At 36.6% G+C, this 17,080-nt stretch overlaps 1 protein-coding gene across 3 annotated transcripts; it reads right to left on the bottom strand.

Moving 5' to 3' along the window:
• Positions 1 to 328: 328 nt before the first annotated feature.
• CLEC4D (C-type lectin domain family 4 member D) lies at positions 329 to 14,520 on the bottom strand. 3 transcript variants are annotated; one of them, XM_045187096.2, is made up of 8 exons: positions 14,440 to 14,520; positions 11,632 to 11,679; positions 11,434 to 11,536; positions 9,816 to 9,905; positions 5,015 to 5,119; positions 3,939 to 4,087; positions 2,763 to 2,878; positions 329 to 2,485 (listed from the first exon to the last, which is right to left on the bottom strand). In XM_045187096.2, exons 3-8 carry the CDS (start codon positions 11,459 to 11,461, stop codon positions 2,338 to 2,340), a joined length of 636 nt encoding a protein of 211 aa, XP_045043031.2. In that variant the 5' UTR covers positions 11,462 to 11,536; positions 11,632 to 11,679; positions 14,440 to 14,520; the 3' UTR covers positions 329 to 2,337. The 3 variants fall into 3 exon arrangements, with proteins under 3 accessions (XP_045043031.2, XP_045043033.2, XP_045043032.2); XM_045187098.2 differs by having other exon boundaries at positions 2,763 to 2,863; XM_045187097.2 differs by lacking the exons at positions 11,632 to 11,679; positions 14,440 to 14,520 and having other exon boundaries at positions 11,434 to 11,569.
• Positions 14,521 to 17,080: the final 2,560 nt, after the last annotated feature.

Here is a 17,080-nt window from a genome sequence, read left to right as displayed (position 1 = left end):
ACCCTTTGCAATGGCATGGATGGAACTGGAGAGTATTTAAATTTTTTAAGTGTTTCAAACTTCTAGGAGTACCACAGTGTACTAAACTAATTAGCATTTGTTTTTATGAAGTTATTATCAGCTGTCTTAAAATTTTTTTGAAGAACAGGAGGGATGCCCTGAGTAATGAGAATAGACTGAAAGACACTGCAGGTGGAAACAGGGATACCAGTCAGATGACCACTGCAATAAGCCAGGTAAGAAGATGTTAGCCTGGCCCATGATGGCAGCCATGGAGGTAATGAAAAATGACATTCACAGAGATGTATAAAATCACAAAGGGGTCACATTTTATTGACAACTGAATCTCTACCAGTACACAAATTTATACAAATAAAAATGCATAATGATAACTATTCAAAGCCTATTAGCACTTACATAAAGTTACTTCTACAGGTTTTTGTAGACTTTGTAACTTAATAAACATGGCAAACACAAAGTCACTTAGCACTAGTGAAAAGGATCGGCTTTAATGCAGACACATACACACATGTATGGAATTAATCAAGCAAGCAAGCACTAATATTCAAACTCAGAAAATCACTAATTTGCAAAATACTGTCTTGAAAATAGTGATAAGAAAGATAGGTTAAAGAACTGTTGCTTGACATTTTTTAGCTTAGGTCCAGGAAACATCAGCATTCAGAATTTTAAGAAAGATCATATTTTATTGATGTTGTATGTGACTGCTCCACAATTAATACTACATATATCACAAAAGCATAGTTTTCAGTTATTAAAACAATGACTTCCTTGCTAGTTTGAACCATAGCTTTATAGCTCCAAAGAAACATGCTAACGATTTATGTGAGTTGAAAATATCCAAATTAAAAATATAGAAACACCAAGACAATGTTACTTCAAATAATTAGGAACTTTTATCTATCTGTTAGCCAAGAGGCCAAGTCACCTGCAGTAAGTTTCCAGTGATAACAAGGAGAGTGCTTTTCATCTCTTAGACCTGAGCCATACACCTGGCTCTCTCATGAACTGCCAATGCGAAGGTGAGCTCTTGGGCTTCCCAAGGTTTTTGTTTCCTCAGCTATAGAATTGAAGGAGTTTGGTTAAGATGACTTTTCTACTCCAAAAAATAATAAGTAAGTCAACTTGAGACTCCCTGCTTCTTTATCCTAAATGGTAAGACATTTAGGATAAAGAAAGGAATTTTTTAAAGGTCAATAGACATTTTCTTTCTACCTGCATAATGCCATAATTCAGAACTTTAAAAAAATTTGTTGTTGTTCAGTTACAGTCCCACCTTTTTCCCCATTGCTCCCCCCTACACCATCCTCTCAACTCTCACAGTCAATTCCCCGCCTTTCTCCATGCCCATGAGTCCTCTATTAGTGTTCCTTTGCTTGCCCCTTCCCCTTCTTTCCTCTGTTATTCCCCACCCCCTTCCCTCTGGTCACTGTCAGCTTGAACTATTCTATACTGTGGTTCAGAAAATATTTTTCTCATAAAACGTCAATCTAATGACTGATACTATTGAAATGTCTAAAAATGAAGCATCAAACAATTAAAATCTGTTTTTAAAACTTTAAAGCATTTGTGACATTTGAGTTAAAAAAAATGGCACCCCATTACCAGTTGGAATATATTACCTTTGATTTTTTAAAAAATTTAACTATGGGTGGTATGCAATCTTATATTGGTTATATTCATTTCATTTGTACAATGACATTTTTATAACTTACAATGTAAATACCCTACTACATTTTAAGAGTTCAGATTTGGGCCTTGGCTGGTGTGGCTCAGTGGACTGAGTGCTGGCCTGTGAACCAAAGGGTTGCTAGTTCGATTCCCAGACAGGGCACATGCCTGGGTTGTGGGCCAGGTCCCCAGCAGCGGGCACACGAGAGGCAACCACACATTGATATTTCTCTCCCTCACTTTCTCCCTTCCTTCCCCTCTCTAAAAATAAATAAATAAAATATTTATTTCTAAAAAAAAAAGATTTGGGGTAGAGGCAGAAATAACTAAGACATTGCACCATTTAAGTCATCCTATTAAATGTGTAATAAATGCACACCAATTGAAAAGTAAGTTCTTTGAAATACTACCAGGAAAGCAAAGTTAATGAAAAATGATTTTTATAGAAGAGATGATTCCTTCTACTGAAACACCACAGAAAAACACATTATCTTGAATGAATTGAACAAATAAATAAAGCCATCATGGTTGAAAATGTTCTATGATCTAGCATGTTTCCTTTATTCCAATGAGGCATGTATATTCTGCCCCTGGTCTAATGGGTTCTTCTTTCCTGTCCTCCTCACACGAACCCCTTGATAACTTTCAGGCTAGTACTCTTCCAGGTTTCTTACAAATCCTACTCGCCTCAATTTTACAAGAAATATTATTCCAGGCCCATTTGTTTTGGTCATTAACAAGGACAACACAATCTTCTTTCTGTTGGTTGTTGAGTCCACCCATATGCCATAATCTGAAATGAAAACAAAGTATGTATGTAATACATACACACACACACACACACACACAATGGGTGGCAGGGGACATTGCAGAGAAAACGCCCTTAAGTGAGCAATTTAGAGCTGCACTGTCCAATGCAGGTACAGTACCATCCTGGCATCCAGGTGACTCAACACGTGGTGCTGAGTAGCACTTTTACATCAGTATCCTCCACCCCCAGATCAATTCTGCTTGCTACCTGCTTCCCACCATTGCCTATAAAGTTCTTTCACCCCAGGCAATATACTCACACCATATGTGGGTTAAATGGTGTCCTGTCCACCCATTGCCACTGGCCTTCAGGGTTCTCACGTGAAAGTCCAAGGAAATATGGAAATTGTCTATCCAAATACTGGATAATAAAGTTCTGCATTACAAAGTAAATTCTTATAGGTATATTTGCATTTGTCATGTGATAGATGTTATGTTAGGAAAAAAGGAAAGAGGCTGAGAAGATTACTAGTCAAGCACAAGAATGTTGGCATCAGATGGGTCTGCTTTCATATCCTGCCTCTGCTGTTTACTGTGTAATGTTAGTAAGTGCTCACATCTCACCGAACCCTAGTTTTCTTATCTTCAAAAGACACAATTACACTATAGAGACAATAGAGTTATTGTGAAGATTAACTAAGATGGTACTTGCAAACCACTTAGCAAATGCTTCATAGAATCAGATTATCAGGAACTTTTGTTTTTAAAATTGCCTTCTTTAATTGTTTGTGTATTTCATTAAATCCCATTTTATCCAAAGAGTCATTCTATAGATTGCAAGGCCATGAAAACAGAATCCTCCAGAAAACCCTGCTAATCAATAAAAGCGTAGACTGTGAGTCATGGTACCTATGTGGAAATATATTACATGAGGAAATAAATTTGTTTTTACATTAAGATTTTCTTATTTATAATTATAACTATATATCTGAATTATTTTTCCTATGCTTTATCCTGTAGCTATTTCAGTCTTGATTAAACCCTTCATTTATTCACTTACTCACTAACCAATTATTATGACATAGCCAGAGTACATAGCACTTTGCAGGACACAGTGAGTAAGGCAGCCCGCAGCCCTCTACAAAGGAGGAATCATTGGAAGAGGTGGAGTATTAAGCAAACTGCTGCAGGAAACGGAAGTAAGGGCACGGTCACACAGTGCACAGACTACCACAGAAGTACCTCCAGCATGCAGTAAGTAAGGCAGAGTAGGGAAAATGAGTCAAGGTGGTTTTCTGGAGGAAATAATGCATGAATGAAATCTAGAACGACCCAAAGAAGTTAGTCATATGAAGAAAATAAAAGAGGAAGAAAAGGCTTTCCAAGCAGATGGGACAGACGAAGCAAAGGCACAGAGGCATAGCAGAGCATAAGTCCTCTTTCTCTACGAAGAAATTCAAACCAGCAGGGAAACTGATGGGAGACTCGCAACATACCTGCTCAGCTTCTGTGTTGATGGTGGCCAGGTGAGCCCCCAGCCCTGTACAGTTCCTTTCACTCTCTGCCCACGTCTGGTTGTCATTAAAAGGAAAATAGCAGTTGGACTGGAAGGCTCCCCAGCCAACAGGACAACAATTCCAGGTGGCTCCACATGAGAATATTGAAGTGAAAATTAGTTACAAAGAAGCATTCATCTGTAAGAGATCGTATAACTATTCTACTACCTACTATCCAGTTATTGTGAAGTTATGGGAATAATACCAAGATTACCAAAATCATTGTTCCCCCTTTAAAAATATTCTTAATTACATTTCTAAACATCTTCTAAACAAAAGTATCGGAATCATGTAATGACTACAAGAAAATTACAACATATTTTCTTAGAAGGGATGACCATTTTTCAACTTCCTTACATCTATTTATGTTCACATTTAAAGTGTTGCTCAGCGGATTGAGTGCCGGCCTGTGAACCAAAGGGTCACTGGTTAGATTCCTAGTCAGGGCACATGCTTGGGTTGCAGGCCAGGTCTCCAGTGGGGGCAGACAAAAGGCAACCACACATTGATGTTTCTCTCCCTCTCTCACTCTCTTCCCATTTCTCTAAAAATAAATAAATAAAATCTTTTTTTAAAATGAAGTGTTTCTATAAGAAAGGCTTTTACAGGACATTTTATCTGAAGGGGGCAAAGAACCTGCTAAAACTGTCAAACATTTCCCCATTCTCCCAAATGAGACTATAAATTCCAGAATAACAAAGAGATAAAGACATGTGTAGGAGGAAACAGTCCTTATGATATGCCTGTATCAAAAGAAATGGAATTAAATTAATGTTACATTTTGGATGCCAAAGATGACCCATAAACGTGTTGTTATATTCTCCACTTATTTGACTGATTACAGTCGGGAGAATAGTTCCATCTCAATTACTGATGTTCGCTCTTGTGCCAGATTCTCACCTTATGTCATTGTATGCTCTCTTGCTTTACCACAAGTATACTTTAAATCGTATCATGAAGTTTAATGAAAGTGGAAAAGTGAAAGAAATTCTCTTATGCTTCTCTGCTACCCGTACCTTTCAGTTCTGATTTTTCTTCGACGCACGTCAGCTTCGTGCGGTGCCCCGGAAACTTGAACATCCTCATGCTCTTCTCACAGCGTAGAAAGTTGTCGTGAGTCACTGTCAAGGAGGAACGAAGTTTGTTTCATTTCCTTACGTAACCACTTAATTTGGGAAATGGGACCCCACCGCTCCACAGTTAGGGCCCTCACATTCTCTTTTCTTCCTATGCAGTTCCTTTGTTGCCCCTTCAGGTGAATTGGTTGAAAGAAATTGTTAAAATTAATATTTTTTTATCATATTGCCCATTTTGTGCTTCATGGGGATAGTTTTTAAACCTTTATGTGCATGTGATTTTAAACATATTTTTTCTATCAGAATTTGTGTTAGAGTGGACATTTTTGGTGAACACCGGAATATAGCTACAAAATTTTATGATCCTTACACATTTATTTATCTTCTGGATACTTTTACTTTGAAATATAACCAAGTGTAAAGAAGTGAAAAATATAAATGCACAAGGTATCAACAGATTGTAAAGTGAACACTCCAGGTAACTACCCAGCTCAAGAAACACAAAATTGACAACATACCAAGTTGCCTTTACATCTCAGATGCAACCTATTCCCTCTCTCTTAAGGTAACCATGCCATGGCTTTTAAATAATCACTTTCTGCTTTGCTTTACCAGTTTACCCCTTAATAACATATCTCTAAACCACATAGCTCAGATTTGCCTGCTTTCAAATTTTATATAAATGGAGTCATACAATATGCCTTCTTTGGTTTTGTTTTCCGCTCAGTGTTGTCTGAAATTTCTCTACACTGTTACATGCAACTATAATTCACCTATTTTCATTGCTATAAAGTAAACTATTGTCCTTATGCACTAACAAGTATTTATCTATTCTTCTGGTTGATATTTGCATTGCTTCCAGGGTTGGCCTATTGTGAGTTATGCTGCCCTGAGCATTTTTGACCATGCATCATTCTATAGCACATAAGCATTCATTGCTGCAGGGTCTATGCCTAGGAGTGGAATTGCTGCTAATAACACATTGTCAATTGTGATAGTGGCAAACTTTTCCAAAATGAATGTGCTCTACTTCTTTACACTCCTACCAGCAGCAATTCATTGGAGGTACAGTTGCTCCATATCATTATCAATATTTGATAGTACCAGACTTTTTTTTTTAACAATTCAGAGGTCTTTTACCTTTTTTACACTTATGCCATTAATTAATAGGGAATGGGTTCCAACATCTCAGGCTCCTTTCCCTTGGTTCTCACAAAGTGTGCTTCTCTGAGTGGGGCAGGCTGGCATGTCAGGTGAACCCAGGTACCTTTCTCTTTGGCTTCCTTCTTTTGCTGCTCATTTTCTTTCACATGTTTTCAGGAAACTATCTCAGTTCTTAGAGTGTTTAATATGCTCAACATGTACATTAATTATCTTGGCAAGAATCTCACCCTTAACTTGTTTGTTTACAACACTGCCCACTGCATGCTGGGTGATGTTGCAGACTCTTCCAGTTTTGCCCTGGGAGCACTTGTGGAACGTTCATTTTTCAACAGTGCCTATTCCTTCAATATCTATGTCATCTTTCTTGTAGATTCGCATGTATGTGGTGAGAGGAACAATTCCACATTTTCTAAAAGGCCTGGAGAATGCATAGCAGTGCCTCTACCATTTCTCCTTCTGTTAATCATTTTGGAAGATGGAGGTTCTGGCCGAAAAGTGCCAGACTTTTTAATTATTGCCACACTGTCATGTTTGCAATGGCATCTCATTGTAAATTCAATTTGCATTTCCCTGAACATTAATGGTTGACTTTTAAAAATATTTTTATTTATTATGTGTTTACTGGATATTTCATTTTTCTTTTCCATAGTGCTTACTTGAAACTTTGCCTGTTTTTCTGTTGTATTGTCAGTATTTTCTTTCTAAATCTGAAAGAGTTGTTTATATATACTGTTCACTAATCCTTTATTACTTATATGCATTACAAACATCTCCTATGGCTTTCTATTTTCAGTCAGTGATATTTTCTTGTACAGTAATTTTCACTTTAATGTAGTATAATTTGCCAATATTTTCTTATTGACTAACACATTTTATAACTTGTTTAAGAAATTATTCCCTGAGAAAAGGCATACAACTGTAATTGAATAACAATAAAAATTAAAAAAAAAAGAAATTATTCCCTGATCAAAGTCATGAAGATCTTCTCCATTTATCTTCTTCTTTTCTTTTAAGTATATTTTATTGATTATGCTATTAGAGTTATCCCATTTTTCTTCCCTTTATCCCCATTAGTTCATGTCCATGGGTCATACATACAAATTCTTTGGCTTCTACATTTCCTATATTATTCTTAACTTTCCCCTGTCTTTTTGTACCTTCCATTTATGCTTCTTATTGCCTGTACCTTCTCCCCCATGGTCCGCTTTCCTCCTCCCACTGATAAGCCTCCATGTGATCTCCATTTCTGTGATTCTGTTCCTGATCTAGTTGTTTGCTTAGTTTGTTTTCATTTTTGTTTTTTAGGTTCAGTTGTTGATAGCTGTGAGTTTGTTGTCATTTTACTGTTCATTTTAATCTTCTTCTTTTTTTCTCAGATAAATCCCTTTAACATTTCACATAATAGAGACTTGGTGAAGATGAACTCCTTTAACTTGACCTTACTGGGCAGCACTTTATCTGCCCTTCCATTCTAAATGATAGCTTTGCTGGATACAGTAATCTTGGATGTAGGTTCTTGCCTTTCATGACTTTTAATATGTCTTTCCAGCCCCATCTTGCCTGTAAGGTTTCTTTTGAGAAATCAACAGACAGTCTTATGGGAACTCCTTTGTAGGTAACTGTCTCCTTTTTTCTTGCTGCTTTTAAGATTCTCTCCTTATCTTTAATCTTGGATAATGTAATTATGATGTACCTTGATGTGTTCCTCCTTGGGTCCAACATCTTTGGGACTCTCTGAGCTTCCTGGACTTCCTGAAAGTCTATTTCCTTTGCCAGACTGGGGACATTTTCCTTCATTATGTTTTCAAATAAGTTTACAATTTCTTGCTCTTCCTCTTCTCCTTCTGGCACCCTTAAGATTTTAATGTTGGAACATTTAAAGTTGCCCCAGAAGTTCCTAAGCCTCTCCTCATTTTTTTTGAATTATCATTTCTTCATTCTGTTCTGGTTGAATGTTTACTCTTCCTTCTGCTCTAAATTGTTGATATGAATCCCAGTTTCCTTCCCTTCATTCTTAGTTCCCTGTATATTTTTCTTTGTTTCACTTTGCACAGCCTTCACTTCTTCCTCTGTTTTGTGTCTGTACTCAATCGTTTCTGTGAGCACCCTGATTATCAGTGTTTTGAACTCTGAAACTGATATGTTGGCTATCTCCTCATCACTTAGTTCTTTTCCTGGAGTTTTGATCTGCACTTTCATTTGGGCCATATTTCTTTGTCTCGGCGTACCTGTTACATTTTAAGGGGTGGAGACTTAGGTATTCACCAGGATGGGGCAACCCACATTGATGTGTTGTAGCACTGTATGTGGGGAAGGGGTCTGAGAGGGAACAACGCCACTTGCTCAGCTCTCACCTGCTTTCAGTTACTTCTTCTGCTACCCACAAACAAACTGGGCCCTTCTTTTGCTGATTCCTGGGGGGGTGAGCTTGTGGATGTTCTGGGATCCGATGGGTCTTTCTAACAAACTCTCTTGTGAGGCTGCGAGTTTCTCCTGCTGCTGCAACCCCCACAGGTTTTTACAGCCAGAGGTTTTGAGGCTTTGGCTTCCCATGCTGGAACCCTGGGTTGCACAGACTCTCTCACTACCGAATTGTTCTAAGTGGGTTATCCACATGTGAATGTGGGACCACCAGGTCAGCCAGCCACCACCTTGAGTCACCAGTCCTTCTCCTTGCCATGTGTCCTCTCTGCTCTGGCTGCTCTGCTACTCCTACCAATCTGGATGAATGTTTCTTCTTTAACTCCTTGGTTGTCAGACTTCCATACAGTTCAGTTTTCTGGAAGTTCTGGTTCTTTTTTGTTTTTCAATTTGTTGTTGTATTTCATTTGTTGTGCAAGGAAGCAAAGCATACCAACCTATGCCTCCCTATTGGCTGTAAGTCTCTCTTTATCTTCTAAAAAGTGCTATTGATTTGCTTTTCACATTTTGGCCAATAATCCAACTTCAGTTGGTGTTTGCATATGATATAAGATTAGAGACCAACTTCATTTTTAAAGTATATATAATCAATTGTCTCTATACCATCAATTGAACAAAACTATCCTTTCCATACAACTCTACAATATCCACTTCTGTTTTATATAAAGAATTTATACCTGTGGAATCTATAACCAAGCTCTATTATTTTCCTCTAGTCTATTTGCCTATACTTGCCCCTATATTATATTACTTTAATTATAATAACCTTATATAAGGTCTTGATATCAGAAAGAACAAGTCCTGCAACTATTTTTCTTTTCAAAGCTAGACTGCAGTCCATATGAAAGTTGGGACTTACTTATGAGGCAGCCCTTGGTAATCCCAGTCCAAAAAGGAAGATGATTTACTATAGTCACCAACCTTCACATGTATAGAAAAGGGCCTAAATACCATCATCCTTTATTCCCTGACACCAGGCAGCTTCACTAAAGAATAGCAGATCTAGTATGTAGCTCCGAGTTTTAAATCAAAGACTCCAAAAGCATTATAGATTGATATGTTGGGGAAAATCAAGGTAACAGAAGGTTTAGAGCAACTTTATGAAATTGTTTTGGAAAATAATTCAAGGAGAGCTCCACTTTTGTTAACAACTTACCCAAACAATTTGCAATAAAGCAGGCACTGAGAACTGAGATGACAACAAGAGCAATGACCCAAGGGATTAGCTGGAAATGCTGGCCTCTTTCTATAAAGATAACAAGATAAATAAATAGGTTATTTTCTTTTCAGCCCCAAGAGCTAAGAAAACTAATTCTACCAAGGAGCAAATTAAATAGGAGATTATCCAAAATATTTTAGATGTAGAGGAGAGCTTAAAGATTTTTATGGAAGAAATCAATTTTAGAGCTTACTAATAAATAAATAAGAAATATGTAAGCATTTTTTTTGAATAAGAAAGGCTTATGAGGAAGACACAAAACTTAAAATCATAAAAAATTGATAATCTGGGTACATAAAGTTAAAACTTCTATATAATAAACAATGTTAAAGAAAAAGGAATACCTCAAGAAAAATCATGTCACAATATTAATATCCAGACTGTATAAAAATTTTTTAAATCAATTAGAAAACAGCAAAAATTCAGAAAATTTGATGAAAATTTAATGTTTTGAAATTACAAATGGCCATTAAACAAATAAAGTATGCTTAGAAAAATGCAAACTAAGATATTATGGTATGATTTTTCACAGATCAGATTTTAAAAAGTAAATTACTCTGGGTAAGAAAACATAGGCTGCTGCTGAACTGTAAGTTAGAAAGCCATTTACACAGGTCAAGTTAGCAGTATTTATCACTTTTTCGATGCATTACACTGGCCACAACAATTTCTTTTCTATTTTTAGTGTCATTGTTTAATTATACTTTATATTCAATATTGTTTCATATTATTTTCAGCTGTGCAGCATAGTGGTTAGGCAATTGTATTCTTTACAAAGTGCCGCAATTTCATTTCTAGAGATTTACCCTATAAATATAACTGAATTTATTTATGTAAAAAGGTATTCATTAGTGTACTTTGGAAATAGAATAATACACTGAAGCCTAATATTTGTACATGTTTTGTCAATAATAGAGATTCTAAATTATGGTGAATCCATATGATGAAATTCTATATGGCAAATAAAATGATCATGTATATGAGTATGTATTGCATTAAAAAATCTCCAAGACATATTGTCACATTAAACAAGGGTTTTTTCAGTACCATTGTTCATTGTGGTCCATTGACATTTACCAGGGTGGGTCAATGAGTTAAAGTGAAACATTTATTTTTAAATTATATATTTCTAAGATATTATTTAATGTTCTCACATTACAAATCCATGTGTGTCACTTCAGTAAAACATAAAATGGGATAAAGTTAGAGCCTCGGGAGCAGTGTGAGCTTTAGTTAGTGTCTCTTCTATATCTTCCTTCTCTCTCTTCCCTTTAAAATATCTTCCCAAGTTACTGTCTTTCTTTCTGTCTTGTTTTTCTTTTATACACTTTAACTTCTCTCTTGGCCCAATTTATGTTTCACAAAGAAGTTTCTGTTGCCCACTGTATTTGGGTCTATCTATGACCTTTCTCTTCATTAAAGTCATTCTCATTGTCTTCTACCTCTTCCCTATATCATGACATTCAATCTTAAAAACTACAACTCTCAATTTTATTTAAAAACCTTAGCCTTAATTTCACCAGCATATTTAAAATTGAAAGAGAGAAGTACTCACGTTTAGTTTGAAGTTCTTCTTGCCCCATTGTGTGTTAACTCTCTTGTTGTCCAGTGTTTGGGAGGAACAGATACCTCTTATATTTTGTTTCCAGGGTATATTTCTGTGGATAAAAGAATATATTCAGGAACACTTGAGATGAAACATCAGTCTTACTATTCTAGTAGGACTGTAAAGTTTTCAATATAAAAGACTTACCTCAAAAGAAGAAGTCTGTTTAAAGACTGAGGTTTCCTTTGATTCACTCTGGGAGATGGAGCAAAGAGAAAAGGAAATTGAGAAAGCAATAACCCAAACCAGTTAGTAGAAACTTCCATAAGTAACTCGAGATCACTAATTAGTGTGTCATGTGAAATTATTCAATTTATTTTTATTCATTTAAACAAAAAAAATTAGCTGTATCCTAACAGAATAATCATTATACCTAATAAAAATTTAATGTATCTAGTTGACAGGCTTAGAGCAATTGCTGGCTGTTGATAAGTTTCCAGTGCAGACAAAAGAGAGTCTTTACACCTTCTGTCTGATTGTGGCAGCCAAGCTTGAATGGGGGAATAGAGTGTGAAAACATGGGGTTTTTACAGTCCAGAAATCACCTTGTAAACAGTTGAAGAGCCTGTTTTACTCCAAAGAAGAATTTGAAAGACAAGTTCACAAGTAAAAAAAAATAATGCTCTCATTTTTCTCTTTTCCTGGATATTATATTTTAAATGGCAGTTATGTGCTTGAGGTAAGCTTTGCCCTAAGTATTTCTCTGTCCTGAGTAAGTTGTGTGCAAAATGGTAAAAGGCAACGTGACCAATGAGCAAAAGCTTTTAATGTTCACAATGTATGTACATTGTAGGTAAAGACACAGAAAACTTTGTTTTGGAGTTGAGAAAGAGGTGGTGGAGCTGTTGATTAAATATTAAATGTTCAGAGATGAGAGAAAATAAGTTTGTTAATGTGAATGAAAGTGTGACATTCTGTGATAAAGACACCATCAGGGTCCCTGACTTCATTTACTGGACTATCAGGGACTGAATATTTTTGTCTCCCACCACTGTGCTGGTACCTTGATCTCAGACTTCCCAGCCTCCAGAACTATGAGAAATAAATGCCTGCTTTTTTAAGTCATCCAATCGTTGGCATTTTGTTAGAGCAGCCCACGATGGCAGTGATAAGTTCCTAACAGCCCTGAAGTCCTTATAAAATTAAGCTTCCAGAATATGTCCCTTTCCCTACATTCTTCCTTAAACTACAATATTACTTTAAACATATATGTAAATACATATAATGATCTTGAATAAAATGCTACTTTATTATGTTAAATCAGGAATGGGAGAATGTGAAATTAAAAATTCGACAATACATATCTTTCCCAACACAGTTACAACCGAAAGCATTACCTCAGCAACAGCAGCAATTGCCCACAAACTCCCATAAGCAACACTATAAACTAGATCTTGTCTAAAGTAATATCCATGCTCCATTAAAAAGATCTAGGACCCCGGGTATGTATAAATCTTGCTTACAGCAGGAAAAATAAACTATATTTGGCACATTTTGTGTTCCCAGAAAACACGAATAATTTCAAAAACATGAGAGAAACTCTTTTTTAACATGTTCTCTAAGATAGGTGAGAAGCTGTGTCCAAGATATAGTTAAGATTATAAAAAGACAACGTAAAAATGAGCAAAAGCTCTATTAACATTTGTTTTGGAGTTGAGGGGAGAGTAATAGAGCTGTTGATTAAACCCTAAGATCATCCTAGATGAGAGATTTGCAGACCTATTAAGGTAAACTTCGTTACCACTGATAAAAGGTCCTAAAAGGTCCTAAAAGGTCCTAAAAGGTAAAGCAGCAAACTTCCAAGGACTCCAAGGACAGGTTTAAAAATTTTGAGTATCAATAATTTCTTTCTATTATAATGATGAATTAGAAATATTTGAATGTATAAAGATCTATGAATTCACAATGATCTAAAAAGGAAGTAATTTATGTTTGTAATACAAAATAAATAAATATATAGGTGTTTATTTTAAATTGAGTTAGTAAAAAAGGAACTATTATAAGTATATTAATATATATGTTTATTTATTTCAGTAAAAGTATATACATTTCTAAGCATAGGTATTTCCTTGTTTCATTTTGTAAAACTAAATAATAGACACCAGAAATGATATGACAAGTAATCCTAGGGAAAAAAAGTCAATTCTGTATCAACAACAGTTAGAACTAATGTACATCGCTTGTTATACTTAATAACTAGGTGGAAAGGGAAGTCAAGATTTTGTACTGAGTAGAAAAAGGGCTCATGATGTGCTCAAAATTATAAATGAATCAGATACACAAAGCAAAAGGGCTGACAATGGAGACTCACTTATATCCTAGAAGATGAAATTTGTAAATGGACCTACTGATTATGACAAAATAAGGAAAACATGGTTATAGCATAATGCTGACAGATAAAGTCAATGAGTAATGTAACACTGGCTAAATGAGATATTAGGAGTACAGTATTTCTGGGAGAAACACCTGGTTGCAAAAGAAATTATGTAAAAAGTACAGACTAAAATAGACTAATGTCACAATTGAAGAATGAAAATAATTATCACATTCGTGTTCAAATTAGTAACATGGGAGGCTCTTGAACTCACTTTCTCCCACAAACACATCAAATCTGCAACTATATATGGAACAATTCTCTCTGATAGAAATCCAGAAACTAGCTTAGCAACTCCTACACATCAGGTGAATGAGAAAAACCTACATCAAAATGAGTAGGAAAGTCCGAGACACACTTCCATTAACCCCACTCCTGGCACACCAACCTATAATTTGAAGGAAACTCACAACACCCAGCTTCTGCATGAAAAGTGAAGGATTTGGACTTAAGATTTACTACCCAAACTTGTAAGACTACTACTTGAGGGATGTGTACCCAAAACACCTACCTCGGAAAGCCAAAGGGGCTTGAGTCTGTGAGACCCACAAAACTGTAGCAAACAAAGAAAGTGTTCTTACCAAGCTCTGGAAGACTCACATGGTTATCGCACCCTGGGCTCACCACAGCAGCAGACAAAAAGACACATCTTCCACCCTGGCCAGTGTAGCTCAGTTGATTGGGTGTTGTCTGGTAAACTGAAAGGTTGGGGGTTGGATCCCTGGTTAGGGCACACGCCTAGGTTGCAGGTTCAGCACAGTTGGAGTACCTGCAGGAGGCAACCAATCATTGTTTCTCTCTCACATTGATGTTTCCCTCCTTCTCTCCCCCTCTCTTCCCTCTCTCTAAAAATCAAAAAGCATGTCCTTGGGCAAGAATTTAAAAAAGAAAAAAAAACCCACCTTCTAGTCTTTTCCTGAAAGAAGTTTTTTGCTTATCTTAAAAGCTGCAGCCCATGAAGCCACTGTGGAAAACAGTATGGAGTTTCCTCAAAAAATTAAAAATGGAACTGCCTTTTGACCTTGCAATCCCACTTCTGGGAATATATCCCAAGTATCTGAAACACTAATTTGAAAGAATATATGCACCCCTATGTTCACTGCAGCATTATTTACAACAGCCAAGATGTGGAAACAGCCCAAATGCCCTTCAGTAGATGTGCGGATGGAAAAGCTGTGGTACATTTACACAATGGAACACCACTCAGCCATAAAGGAAGGAAATCTTACCTTTTGCTACAGGATGGATGGACCTGGAGAGTATTATGCTAAGTGAAATAAGCTAGTCAGAGAAAGACAAATATCATATGACCTCACTTACATGTAAAATCTAATGAACAAAATAGAAACAGAGGCATAGACACATGTAAGAGACTGACAGCTGTCAGAGAAAAAGGGTGTTGGGGGACTGGATGAAAAAAGTGAAGGGATTAAGAAAAAAAAAACCCATATATATCTGTATAACACATAGACACAGACAATAGTGTGGGGATAGCCAAAGAGAAAGGATAGTGGGGCTAAGTGGAGATGAGCAAAGTGGGGGAAAGAGACTTTGGTTGGGGTGATATGTGCAAATGCTGTGTGCAGATGATGATTTATTAAGTTGTACACTTGAAACCTGTATGGTTTTGCAGACCAATGTCACCCCAATAAATTCAGTTTTTAAAAAAAACATAGACTTACAGGAAATAAAAACATATCTATTATGGAAATTATGACTTGACTACACAAAAAAGTCTGTGCGAGGGGCTGAGAAAGAAAAGTTGTATACCAACTCCAGTGATGATGAAAGCAGCAGACAAACAGGAAAGCGGCAGACAAACAGGATGACAATCCAATGACTCACTGGGACCCACGGCTTCCTCTTTGTTGTAGCAAGTAATGAACACGAATCTGCGGTAATATGCTTCTCGGAGGTAAGACCAGACAGAGTAAACCGAAAACATTTACAAGTGAATATGCCTAGGCCAACAGTATAGATATGACTTTCTTTCCATCAGCGCCATGGATGCATCCTTGAAGACAGACTGTAGTTCAGCACATTGAACAAAGAGCTTCCTTCATGTAGTATAGAGAGCATCCATACTTCCAGGCTACGGACTGGGTTTATATATAGAAGATGGAGTTCCCCTAAAGGGGCCATGAAAATATTTTTTTAGAATGACTAAAATTTTTCCAAATTAGAGGAAGATTATAAACCCACAGGTTCAAGATTTGTATTAAACTCCAAAAAGGATGAACATCAACACACAAACACACACACAATTAAGGTACATCATAATCAAATTGCTCTAAAAACAAACCAAAAAAAGCAACAGTTCTTAAAAACTCCAAAGAAAGACCATAGACTTCTCAACAGAAATTGGCAGGTTTTACAAAGATGTACATAGACTTCCCATTTGACTCAGTAATTTTATTTCTAAGAATTTACTCATGATAAATGAAAACATATGCTCGTAGAAAGACTTGCATATAAACATTTACAGCAGATTTATTCATAGTAAGTGAACTCTGGAATCAAACCAAATGTCTATCAGTGAATAAGCAAATTGTGTTATATTCAAGCAGAGGACAACTACTCATCATCAATTTTTTAAAAAGTTGGCACCAGAATGCTACTGAACCTCAGTTTGGCAACCTTGGTACTTGAATTCTGGCTAAGAAAGAATTTAGACTCAAGACTTTAGACTCAAGAATTTGTTCAAGACTCAAATATAAGCAAAAGTTTATTTAGAAAGTCACGGATGCCCTGGCCAGTGTAGCTCAGTTGGTTGGAGCACTGTCCCATAACCAAAAATTTGCAAATTCGATTCCTGGTTAGGGCGCATACTTGGGTTGTAGGTTCAGTCCCTGATCTGGACATGTATGGGAGGCAACCAATTGATGTTTCTCTCTTGCATCAGTGTTTCTCCTTCTCCCCGTCTCTCTAAAAAGCAATGAAAAGTTGTCTTTAGGAGAGGGTAAAAAAAAAAAAAAGTAAGTCACAGAGGTAAAAGAAGTAAGCCATGGAAGAAGGGAGCCAGCTGGGTTGTGTGGACTCAGGAAAAAAGTTACAGGGGAAAAGCAGGGCCCTTGGAGCTTAGTAAAAAGAAAGGCAAAGGTAAAGCTCCTGGGGGAAGTAAAAGGGAGGAAGGTACCAGCATGCTCCAGGGAGAGAGCACGTGCCCCTGAGAAGAGGGTGGGGAAAGGTGTGAGCGTGCTCAAGAGAAAGAGAGAGCATGCA

Source organism: Desmodus rotundus, chromosome 3 (genome assembly GCF_022682495.2).
Source record: "Desmodus rotundus isolate HL8 chromosome 3, HLdesRot8A.1, whole genome shotgun sequence".
NCBI lineage: Eukaryota > Metazoa > Chordata > Mammalia > Chiroptera > Phyllostomidae > Desmodus > Desmodus rotundus.
This window is presented reverse-complemented; position numbering and strand designations above follow the sequence as displayed.

Bases quoted from the DNA above. Each gene is read 5' to 3' on its own strand.
- CLEC4D (XM_045187096.2), bottom strand. From the start codon at position 11,461: ATGGGGCAAGAAGAACTTCAAACTAAAC. The intron at 9,906-11,433 runs GTGAGTACTTCT...TTATCTTTATAG, and splicing joins AGAAGAACTTCAAACTAAAC to AAAGAGGCCAGCATTTCCAG. The intron at 4,088-5,014 runs GTACGGGTAGCA...TCTCATGTGGAG, and splicing joins AGAAAAATCAGAACTGAAAG to CCACCTGGAATTGTTGTCCT.